Source organism: Alnus glutinosa, chromosome 7 (genome assembly GCF_958979055.1).
Source record: "Alnus glutinosa chromosome 7, dhAlnGlut1.1, whole genome shotgun sequence".
NCBI classification, from domain to species: Eukaryota; Viridiplantae; Streptophyta; class Magnoliopsida; order Fagales; family Betulaceae; genus Alnus; species Alnus glutinosa.
This window is the reverse complement of record NC_084892.1, coordinates 22,318,364-22,331,208: the sequence shown is the minus strand read 5'-3', so window position 1 is coordinate 22,331,208 and position 12,845 is coordinate 22,318,364. Positions and strand designations below refer to the sequence as shown.

Genomic DNA, 12,845 nt, shown 5'->3' with positions numbered 1-12,845 from the left:
TCTTTTCTTTTTCAGTTTTGTTCCTCTCATCTAAAATTCTGTTTTTGTCCTTAGTTTCAACTAACATTTAGATTAGTCATTATTTAAAAATAAATAAATAAATAATTGAGGCTGCTATATTAACATTATCCAATGAAAATATAATATACAACATTACTCAAGATCATTCACAGTATCACATAGGATAAATGTGAAATAAAAAGTGAGTTGTACTTGTATGAGATGTGATATTTTGCCATTTTAAGATACAATTTTTGACCACCTTTATCCACGTGACAATTTTTACTTTTATATTTTATTTTTTTTAGAAAAAAAAAAATCATTAGGCCTCGTTTGGTTTAGAGAATAAGTTATTAGAATGGAATGATTATTCCATTGGAATAGCTATTTTTTTATTTGGTAAGGACTTATTTCTTGGAATAACTATTCCATGGAAATAACTATTTCCTTACGAAGAGGATGAAAGAAATAGCTATTTTGAAGGAATAGGCAACATTTAAAAAAAAAAAAAAAAATCTTTAATTTTTCCAAAATAAACTTAAAAAAAATTAAAAATTAAAAAATTAAAAAAAAAAGAAAAGAATTTAAATTTAACGTCCTTTTTTTTTTTAAGATTTGAGTTTTTATTTTTTGAAAAATAAAAAATTATATGAGTTTTTTTTAATAATTTTGGGTCAATTCCAATTGTGATATATGTATTATTACAAAATTAAAAAATTGTAATAATTATTTCATTCCACTCTTTCTCATTCTCAGTAATAATTATTTCTTTTTTTAAAGTAATAACTATTCCACAAACCAAACTAGATCTAAAAGTATCTATAAAACCACGTAACCACGTAAGCAAATTAATTAAAACTAGCATGTAACCCGCGTCATGCGCGGGTTTTTACTACTTAAAACTGTATAAGAATAAAATTAGAAAGAAATAAATAATATTCAAAGTAGTTTTTTTTTTTAAAAAAAAAAAAAAAATTAGAATGCTACATTTAATTTTAAAAACAAAATAAAAATTTAGGAATAAGAATGAAAATACATAAATATATATAGATGTTAATTCAAGAGACCTTTTATACATATATAAGAATTCACTAAAGCAAAGAACAAAATAATACACTCACATCATTAGAATAACTTGTATTCAATATTTACAAATTGGATAACCTGTATTAAAATGCTACATAAAATTTATCAAGTCTATAAACATGAAATTTGAGAATTTCTAATAGAGAAATTAAAATATGTCAAGCATGATCGTCCTCATTGTCGGAGGACTCAGGCGGCGGTGCATTTGTCTTTTCCTGACACTCCAAATCAATCATGTGGTGAAAATTAATAACTTCAGGCGTTTGATGCAAGTGTTGGTAGCGACTTAATGATGTTGCCCTCTTAGGATCAGAGGCGCACGCATGAGCGAGTCCCCTGTCTGATATCCCTTCTCGATGTACCTGAACACGTCGTCCCCTCCCACGACTGACGCTAGGAGTCCTCACCATAAAAGGACGCAAACGGAGGACTTCATATTTCTCGCGACACGCCCAGCGTACCAGACTGAGTAAGCGTCCGTTGGGATTTCATTCATCTTTCTTATGATGTTTGTCTGCCATGCTGCAGTCCAAAATATAAATTAAAGGAACAAAAAAGAAAATTATTTCAACTAAAGAAAATCTCACACTAACCAAAATCGTACACAAACCGTAATCAAATAATGAATAATTAACAATTTATAAACTACCAAACATGAAGCGAAATATTATGAATATTGTTTTCTTATTATCGTATACATTGTACCTTCAAAATGAAAGGCAATATCAAGTTAACTGTAACTCACAAAACATTATATATATTACTAAATTATATAATTATCAGCGTACATATTATGCTTAATTTGTGATATGAAAATTGAATGACGTAAACTAAAAAAAGTATAAACACATGACTTCAAATTATTTAAGAATTTGCACGATTATTGCAAATTATTTTCAAATTAAGCAAAAGAAATCACATGTATTGAATATTTACATTTACTAAATTTAATTCAAGAGAACAATTACATAATATTGTAATGCACAAAATAGTGTAAAACAAAAAGAACCGGATAAAGACCAACAAACAAATAATTATCCATTTTATAAACTAATTTTTTTTTTTATTATTTTATATTATATTTTAATAATAGCCACCATCAAGCACACCCAATCCTTCTTATCATATATATATATAATAGTATATATAATAATAATAATAATTAAAAATACACTTATTAAAACATTGATAGACACCGAATATGAATCTATAATATTGTTGGTGTTATACCTATTACATTTCAAAATAATTAAAACCCATATATATATAAGAACGTTCTGAAAATGACAATACAAAGAAAAATAAATACAAAATAAGACAAAGTCTTTCAATATGGATCTGCATAAATTGCATTGTGATCAAAGCTTGAAAGGAAGCATCAGATTGAAAATCAGGGAATTTTTTTTTAAAAAAAAAATTACAAAATAAAGCTTAGATCACCGCAATGTGTAATTGTGATTACAATATTGAATTCAAAAATAAAAAGTTTAAATGCATAATTAGAGAGCCATAAATAGGAAATGTGATTTTATAATGTAAATTTTATCTTGAAATTGATATAAAGTTTGTTCTTAAGTAGAGACCGGCCTCTACAACTTTGCAGAAGAAGAAGCCCAAAGGTCATTAGAAAAAAAAAAAAACAACAACAAAAAAACTAAACTGTTAGATTAAAGATAGAAACAAAGTTTGTTTTCAATTTATCTAGTTTTATATAATTTAAGCAAAAGGAAAAAATAGACAGACAAATGCAATGTTTAAACATTTAATTGGTTTAAAAACTTAATAGACAGTTAAGCTTGACATATGGCACCATGAAATAACGTATGGCATTTAAAAACTCAATAGACAGTTATCTTTTTATCCATTATTATCCTTTACCCACCTAATTAAACACACACTTATTCTTTTTTTTTTTTTCTATTTTTGAACACCTAAACAATTTACAATTATACACAGATGAATGACAAACACACACATCTATGTATTTTCCACCACACACACCCATATGACGAACACGCACTCACTTTTACCTTCAGTTACTTTATCTTACTTATCTTCTCTTTTCCTCTTCTACTCTTTTCTTTCTTGTCTGCACCTTTCTCTCTTCTATTATTTTCTTCACCGACACACACACACAGCAGGTACCCGAGAGACAGAGATGAGAAAAAGAGAAAGAGGAAAACTTCAAGATTGTTATAAAAGTTCTATATTGCAATTTTCTGGGGGGAGATGTAGAAACATGAGCTTTAATTATATTGTTATAGTCTCATGTGAAATTTAAGACGACAGTAAGTGAGTATCATTTATCTTAGTCTCTTTTTTTGTGTTCCTTTTCATTTTTTTTTCTCTCCGGTTGTAGATGCTTATTTTTTTGTTACGTAATTTTGATATTTTGTTCTGAAATAAGAACTGCAATTAAACCTCAACAACATTTTTCTGTCGTTCTACAATGTGTTTTCAAAAAAAAATAGTAGGAAGAAGATGAACGAATGGTTATGAATTCGCTAGAATACTTGATTTGGTAACAAAGATAATTACAAAAAATCATATGCAAGAACACAACAAATTACAAATTAAGTAAATAAAAATAAATAATCATATAATCTTGATATACATATGATCTTCATAATCTACAAACAAAGAAAACTCAAAAATGTAGAAACAGAGAGAGTACCTTTTGATAGATCAGATGCTAAGATAGTAAGATAGCAATGGGAAGCAACAGTTTTTTCGTTGTATAGAGTGGTTTTGTAACTGCTATGATGTTATATTGAGTGGTTATGTAATGTAACTGTTATGAGCCTTTTTGCCTTTTAATGTTGTAAGAAATAACCGCTTCAGGATTTTGAAAAAGCACCGTGTTACCCATGTTTAACACAAAAATAGGGTTCAGTTTTTTTTTTTTTTTTTTGAGAGAAAAAATAGGGATTCAGTTTTTATTTAGCATGCAAATAGGGATTGAGTTTACTATCACATTTTAACACAAACTTAAACTCACCGTTTAACTTAAAATGAATACTTTGCAGTATTTTAATACGCCACTTGTCTCCTGATCTGTCATTTATCTTAAGCATCTCATGAAATCGTGAAGAAAAAATTTCTTTGGCCATAATTTTCAAACAATATCTCATCATGTGTCTCACATGGACCTATTAAGTAGAATCCTTGTCTCTACTATTCTGCCTTTTACAGGAGAAAATTATCAAGAAGTATAGGAAGCAATTATCAACAGTTTGATCACTACATATCTCAGCAGACATTAAAAAGAATGCAAAGAAATCTGAACATAAAATCTGAGTATTCTAAGCATAATTTCAGGAATTAACTTTAAAAAATCTAAACATAATTTCACGGTCTCTCTTAGCAATATCGTGATGAAGCAGAGAACATTGTGGGATATAAAATGTGTTTGATTTTATTAATTGCAGAGCTTTAAGCATGTATTAATATTAGGTAGAACATGAATGATTATAGTTAGGATTATTATATATATATAAATGGAATAGCAGAAGTTGAAACCATGTTTACAAAGATGGCGTTGGACTTGGTCTTGCAGATGCAGCAACTACGTATAATAAAAGCTTTTGACAAAAATATCTTAAAACCAAAACAAAGTGTAGAAGCGTTTAATATTAGGTAGAAGATGGAGAGTTATAGTTAATATCGGTGCCTCTTCTCTGATTGATTAAATTGATGTACCCTCTATTTTCTTTTGTTTTCTGAGCAATACATGGAGAGGGGAATGGAGTTTCAGAGACTGTTTGTAAATTTTAGTATGGAGTTTCAGACAATTTTATAGCCTTTTCCTTCAAATATTTTAATTGGAAAAAATAACTGAACGTGTAGAAACCGCTTTTGACGGTTTGACATTTGATGTTTTCGAAGAGAAAGAAAATTGACATTTGATATGTCCCAAAAGGGCAAAAAAAAAAAATTGACGTTAACTTGTTATAATTATATGACACTTGTCAATTTTTTAATAAGCCACTTGTCTCAATATTAAGCATTCCTCTAAATGATTCCCCTATTATATATATATATGATTTTGTGTCGAAATGACTAAAGATCGTATCTCTAATCGTATAGCACAAGAGAGTTTCACATACTTTATTGGCAGTGAGAACGCACCTTGTGGGCCTCGTAATGGAAGGGCCTTTTTTATACACGGCTTTACCAGACGACCACGTGTAGCCCACTCCATGGCCGATCTTTCCAGTTTCGACGACTCTACTTCGCTGACCCTCCCCTGTTTCTTTGTCCAAGCGTTAACGGTTTCCCGAGAAACCAACTTCAAAAATAATTAATTAATTAAAAAATAAATAAAAGGCTTAAAAGCCTAAAAGGCCCCTCTTTCCCTCAACTACTCTTTTATCTCAGAGCAGAGATCTGGTGAACAGCTATAATCCAAACCCAATTTCTTTCGGTGTCTCGGTCGTTATATAATACGGCATGGCGACGCTGCCACTGAAGGCTGTGACGCTGACCCACGTGCGGTACCAGAGGGGGGATCCGCTGGGGCACTTCCTAGCGTGGGTCTCGCTAGTGCCGGTCTTCATCAGCCTCGGCGGCTTCGTCTCGCACTTCTTCTTCCGGCGCGAGCTTCAGGGCATGTTCTTCGCTCTGGGCCTCATAATCTCGCAGTTCATCAACGAGTTTGTCAAGACATCGGTCCAGCAGGCTCGCCCCGAGACCTGCGCTCTGCTCGAGACGTGCGACTCGCACGGCTGGCCCTCCAGCCACTCCCAGTACATGTGCTTCTTCGCTGTGTATTTTACGCTGTTGACGTGTAAAGGGATTAGGTTCTGGGACACGACGAACAAGTGGGTTGTGAATTTTTGGCCTTGGTCTCTTGCAATTTTCACTATGTATTCTAGGGTGTATTTGGGGTACCATACTGTTGCCCAGGTCTTCGCTGGGGCTATTCTGGGGGTCTTTCTTGGGGCCCTGTGGTTCTGGTTTGTGAATTCTGTGCTTTCCGCTTACTTTCCGGCCATCGAGGACAGCGCTTTTGGGAGGATGTTCTATGTTAAGGATACGTCTCATATTCCCAATGTGTTGAAGTTCGAGTACGACAATGCCAGAGCTGCGAGGAAAAACATGGCTTCCAAGAGCAATTAAACCATGAAATTCATCTGGGTATGTATGAATTCTATCTGTCTCCATTTTCTTCGATTATACTGAGCTAAACATTGGGCGTTTACATATGTGATTTAAACCTAGTTTCTTTTTGAGTTGATTTGAAACTCTGTAGGTGGATATTGTTTGTTTAGCTTAATTCAACGAGGCAGACCTATTTGCGAATTTGATCGTGCAATCCAGCTTTTGTACTATCAAAAGTATAATGGCCAGATGTTATGGAATGTCAATTCATAGATGTATAGTGGACTAGTAGAGCACTTATTATTTGAGAGTATATTCGCTGGTCAAGCTTAATAAGAGATGCAGTCTAGAATCATATGGTGTATGCCGCTTGGTCGGTCGTCTTAGGGAAGGTCCTCATCATGGACAATCTAAGGAAACAATATATCATTGTGGTTGAGTGGTGTTGCATGTGTAAGAAGAGTGGGGAGTTTTAGTGGACCATTTTCTTCTCCACTATGAGTTCGCAGGTGCACTTTGGAATACATTCTTTAGCAATGTAGGGTTGGCTTGGGTTATGCCTAGAAGAATAGTAGACATCTTTGCTTGTTGGAAAGCGCTAGGGGTAGGTCTCAACTTGACGTAGTTCGGAAGATGATTCTGCCTTGCCTTATGTGGTGTATATGGAGGTAAAGAAACGATCGTAGCTTTGAGGACCATAAGAGGGCTTTAGTGGAATTAAGGGCTTTATTCTTTAAGGCTCTCTTTCTTTGGGTTGCTGCCTCGTATTCTAGTTTTTTGAATTTTCATGTATTCTTAGATCTCTTCTCTGATTCTAGCTAGGCTTCTCTCATGTATATTCCATGTGTACCTAGATTGCGTCTTTGCGCTTTTTAATGAATTTTGCGATTGCTTATTAAAAACAAAATATAGTGTATGCCTATAATTTTTTTACTACTATCTTTCCTAAAATATGTTCAGCTTTATTTGAAGATTCATACAGTTTTATATGATAGAATTTTCTCCTTATCTGGTCTGTCATTTTTCATGACCATAATGCGATAGGGAAGGAAAAGTTATGCGTGGTAATTGAGAAAATGGTAGAGTTGATGGGTTACCAAATAGTGTTGAACCTACAGAGTGAGCTCAGTCGTGTGCTAAAAATTTGACAAGTAAACGGTATGTTTAGGACACTTCCAATGTAATATTGTTTGTAATGTGTTCAACTGAAAGCCAGTTATTTGAACTTTTTTCTTGTTGTGGCTTTTGGAAAGGAAGCTTGGAAATGAAAACCAAATGTAATGAAAATTTATGTGACATTTGACATGCCCAGCCTTTGTCCACCAAATGAAGAGGAATGTCTTCGGCATTGATCGAACTTTTGTTCAATGGATCTTTATGTTGGGAAATTACTGATCCAACTGAATTTGATTATGTTCTTTCTCTTTGGCGGTCAAATATCTGATGAACACACACCGTGCACGAATTTTTGTTGGCATTTACTTTGGTGAGGAAGCAAACACTTTTGTCATTGTCGTATATTGTTCATTGTTTTTTGAACCCAAAAGATAAAATAGAGGCACTTAAGTTACCATTTTTGTGAAGGATTAAATGAAAGCCTTGTTTTTTAAGATACAAGATGGAAAAATCCCAATGGTGTTGCTTGATCATCTGTGATGACAAATTTTTATGGCATAAGTTCTCTTACCTTGCCCTTTACCTTCCCTCTTTCTTCTCAACAACCAAAGCACATCTTTTGATTTAGAAATTTGTAACAATGATGGTTTTAGGGCTCATAGGCTCAATTTATTTTCATCTTTATCTCTCTAGGAAGCCCATTCATTTGAATCTTTCATTTTCTTTGTGTTAGTCTCTTGCTTTGTTTCTTCATATTATTAAGGGCGTGTCAGATTTTTTCCCTTTCAGTAAGGTTGCCTATCTAACTACCATGAATTTCAGGGATTGTTAAATGAGCAACGGATAGAAGTGTTTCTTGTTAGGGTTAAATACCTAATTGGTACCTGTGGTAATGCCCGAAATTAAAAAGCCGTCTCGGTTTCAAAAAGTGTTACAGGTGGTATTTGTCGTTAATGGAAAAACCCAATTGGTACTTCCATCTAAGTTCCGTCCATTTTTTTAATGACCGTCCACGTCACCCCCCTTAAAATAGTGACACTTGTCTTGGCTACCAGATATTTCAGCTAACTCGGATTACCATCCCACTTGGCCGGCCACCTGTGATACTTTTTGAAACCGAAACGACTTTTTGATTTGAGGCTTTAGCACAGGTACCAATGAGGTATTTAACCCTTCTTATTATTTGGTTTAGTTTACTACATATGTGTAGATGCCTCATTAGCCAGGTGCTTTGCAGGATATTGGTTAAGCAATAGGACTGGCATATTGTTTTTTTGATTGATAAGTGACAGGCGCACCTAATGGGTTTTGAAGCCCCAACCACACCCTCCACCATGTACTTTTAGGTGGAGGAGGTGTCATTTGAGCTAGAGCTCATTTGCAACTGGCATACTTTTATACGTAATATAGATCACTGTTGACAGAATTATTCAATTTTATAGTTTAATGATAGTTGAGGAAAAGCATTCCAGAAGGAGCAATATGCTGGCCCCCAACTATAATAACTGTTGATTTGATTTGTATTTGTCTTAAATTAAGGGTCCTCGAAAATAAATAGGTTATTTTTCTAATTTTCTCACAAATCATAGAACTTCATTTCATGGTATGGGGATAAGGGATTTGAGAGAGAGTTAAAATGGGGCAAATCGAAGCCTGCTAAATGCTAATGCTGTTGTACTTTTATCACCTAAGGTATGTGACATCTTTAAAAGAAAAAGAATCAAAAATAAGTATATTTTTTTTTACCCATAATCTCTTTTTTTTTTTTTTTTGAGAAATAAAGTATATTTTTGAAAGAAAAAAGAAAAAGAAAAAAGTGTAGAGGGGCGCAACCCAAAGTACACAGAATGTATACATGATACCCCTAATTGAACAAGAAAGAAGAATACGATCTAAAAAATTAGAATAAGAGCACTCAGGCATAGACTGTAGCGTCACTCTCCACATAAACAAGATTTGTATCACTAACTTCTTCAAGTTAATCGAACCAGTCTCACAATCTTCAAAACTATGTGCATTTTGTTCCTTCCATCGACACCACATCAAACAAAATGGAGCCATTTTCCAAATCGGCACCAACAACCGGTTCCCTTTGCCCCTTCCAACTCCCCAACATCTCTATCATTGATTGCGGCATAACCCACACAACACCAAACAGTTGTAATATCGTACTCCACAATTTTGCAGGAACAAATGATCAATGGATTCTCGACAAGTTTTACACATATAGCACCACTCCATCACAATAATATTTATCTTGCGTAAATTATCCAAAGTTAAAATTTTCCCTAAAGTCGCAATCTACACAGAAAGCCACTCTCGGAGAAACCTTAATTTTTCAAATACTATTCCAAGGAGAAGAAGAATGTATAGAATTAGATAACACCTTAAAGTAAGACTTCATTTCAAATGATCTTTACTCGGAATCTTATAACTTCATTGATCGTGATTACTTTAGTAGGCTTTTAGTTTTTGCATATGGATGATAAACTGGTGGGAACCAAAAACAACATCATTGGGACTTCATTGAACTAGAAGACCTTGAGTAAACTCCTTTTTTTTTTTTGTACTTAATTGAGATATCATTGATAGTGTAAGGCACTCCAGTTACACAGTAAGAATACTAGAGAAAACACTTAGCTAGAAGAAGAACTAGAAAAAAAAAAAAAAAAAAAAAAAAAAAAAAACACACACACACACACACAAAGAAATCAGGATAACTAAGCACCAAAAGAGGAACAAGTGCAGCTGTACAAAGAAACAAACAGAGTATTGAGACCTTGTGCAAACTCTCCACAATCTAAATCTTGCACTCATCCTTTTTCAAGTTGGTTTGCTTCTGAAATGAATTTTTTTGGGAACCAAAAACAACATCATTGGGACTTCGTTGAACCAGAAGACCTTGAGTAAACTTTTTTTTTTTTTTTTGTACGTAATTGAGATATCATTGAAAGCGTAAGGCACTCCAGGTACACAGTAAGCATACTAGAGAAAACACCTGGCTAGAAGGAGAACCAATAAAAAAAAAAAAAAAAAAAACAAAGAAATCAGGATAACTAAGCACCAAAAGAGGAACAAGTGCAGCTGTACAAAGAAACAAACAGAGTATTGAGACCTTGTGCAAACTCTCCACAATCTAAATCTTGCACTCATCCTTTTTCAAGTTGGTTTGCTTCTGAAATGAATTTTTTTTTTGAAGAAAACACCAAAAAAGCATGAAATTTTAGTTCTTCAATGGTTTGTGCATGTGTCTCCCCTCAATTTTTGTCCTTAGGGCCAACTGGTAGTGCAGGGTTATATGCTTAGACAAGATCATGGCTTTGCTTAGTGGTTATAATACTTTGTATATTATATGATGCTTCATTTAAGTTTTAAGCTTGGAATTAAGTTGGTGCAGTGAACCTCAATATTAAATTATATGTTAATTTTGTCAAAGGAAAGTTGTTCTCTGAAACTAATCTTCTAATATGGGCACTATGAAAGTTACATGCACTTGCGGGTACAAGGCTTTTGTCGTTCTGTAGGAAATGGTTTTTTTTAATGAAACAGTAGTTATTGTTGTGCTTCCACCATTGATGGTTAATATATAGGTTGTAGCTGAAAATGAGCCTCTACCTTTACTCTCCCTCCCTTAAATTTTCTTGCCACATATTGGTGATTATTTTCCATGTGTTTTAGCTAAATGCAGAAGAATCAAATATCTAAAGAATGATTTTAATATTATGAGCTGAACTTATCTATGCTTAATTGGTGATTGGATATTCCGTAGGGGGTTTCATGGCAAGATAGGGCATCCGAAAAGATACTTTCATGGATGAAGAGTAGGATGGATGCGGTGAAGGAGCACAATTTGGATTTTTGTGTCAGTTTCAGGTGGTTAAGGAATCACGTCTGATAATGAGCATGATTTAAGGATGTTGAAGTGGATGTCAGAAGCAGGATTAGTGCAAATATAATTAATATGCCTCTAACTAGTTACAATTAATGCTGATTGAGGATTGATGAGAGGATTCCATAAATTGTTTTGGTGTGATACTCCCAGAGGAATTGTTTTCTTCGAGTTAAAAGTGCTATAGTGATGAGAGGAGAAACGGGTATTGAGGATATAAATAGTGCTTTAGTTTGTTTAACTGACTTGATGTGGTTAGGGTAATATTTTGTCTATTTTAGTTGATTTGAAGATTACTTCTTGCCTTCAAATGTCTGGTGTAGCCAAATGAATTGATCCTGTTACTGTGAAGCCTCAAGAAAATCTGTTTCCTATTTCATGGTTTTCCAATTTGAAGTTTCTATAATGTAAAAGTAACATTAATGTTTGAGATCCTTTGGTTCTTGATATATGTTTATCATTGAAACTGCTCTTTATGTTTCTTTTTCCAGGTAAATTGAATAACATAGGTCAGATCACTTCATTTGGAGAGGAAAGGAAGGTGGGTGCAGGAGGGATCAGTACTGGAGTTTGGATTGTCTTTTGTTAAATGCTTGCATAAGTTCTACCTAGCTGAAGGAACTATATTAGAAATGCATATCTTTAGATACTACATATAGAAACTTCAATATTTATCAAGTGGATGATTCAAAAATTATTGAATGGAAGATATTGTTGCTTGTCATAACACTTGCTTGCTTCCTGACGGAATTTGTGAATGCAATGATATGGTTCTTCAGGCCTGGTTATCCAAAAATAAGGATTTTTTTAAAAAAAATTTGTTGAAAAATCTAACGAAATTTTGCCAAAAAAATATATGATGTTGCGTTACTAACCTAACAATGCATGCTTAGCTTGGAAAAAAAATTGCACGATATTTCACCTTAAAAATAAAGAGGAACAAAATTCAATTTGATTGGATGAGATTACGTTAACCTATTACCAGTTGTATTTATTTATTATTTTTTTTAATGCAAAAATTACTATATGTTTAAAAATATAAGATAAGAGATTCAAAAAACAATTGCTCAGAAAAAAAAAAAAACAAAAAAAACAAAAAACAAAAAAGAACGACTTTTTAAAATTTAATCTCACGAAAATCCAAAAAAGCCCTTAAGGCTCGGAGCTGCATAATCTTATGGATTTGGCTGTTGTTTTTTTTATTGGTTTAGATTTTTTTTTTTTAACTAAAAAGAAAGTAAAATTAAATCTGGACCGTTAAAATTACAGCACATGTTATAATTTTTTTACGGTACGTAAACCGTGCATGCTCTTTTTTTCTTATTCTTCTTCTCCTCCTTTTTTTCTTTTCTTTTTTTTTTTTTTTTTTTTTTTTTTCCTTTTTTTGTAAGTAGTAGGGCATGCTCTTTGTATTTACAGGATCCAAACTCATATGCCGATGATCTTACAATTCTATTAATGAATTTAATGTGCACCAAAACCTTCGAATTCTATGGTATTGGATTGGCCCGGCCTAATGATTAGGCTGGTGTATATCCTAGAAGTACTATATATTATGATTCATCATATTTTTAATATTTTAAAAATGATAAATATTGATTATCAACTACCTATTTTAAAAATCATAGTTAGAATTGAAGAAATCTACGTGCTA

General features: G+C 33.0%; 1 protein-coding gene across 2 annotated transcripts; it reads left to right on the top strand.

The window, feature by feature from the left end:
* The first annotated feature begins 5,436 nt into the window (after positions 1–5,436).
* LOC133873563 (lipid phosphate phosphatase gamma-like) lies at positions 5,437–11,918 on the top strand. 2 transcript variants are annotated; one of them, XM_062311285.1, is made up of 2 exons: positions 5,437–6,222; positions 11,072–11,511. In XM_062311285.1, the coding sequence occupies exon 1, from the start codon at positions 5,536–5,538 to the stop codon at positions 6,202–6,204; it is 669 nt and encodes a 222-aa protein (XP_062167269.1). In that variant the 5' UTR covers positions 5,437–5,535; the 3' UTR covers positions 6,205–6,222; positions 11,072–11,511. The 2 variants fall into 2 exon arrangements, with proteins under 2 accessions (XP_062167269.1, XP_062167268.1); XM_062311284.1 differs by lacking the exon at positions 11,072–11,511 and adding an exon at positions 11,683–11,918 and having other exon boundaries at positions 5,438–6,222.
* Positions 11,919–12,845: the final 927 nt, after the last annotated feature.

What these genes read in the sequence shown, in the direction of transcription:
- LOC133873563 (XM_062311284.1), top strand. Translation starts at nt 5,536, where the DNA reads ATGGCGACGCTGCCACTGAAGGCTGTGACGCTGACCCACGTGCGGTAC.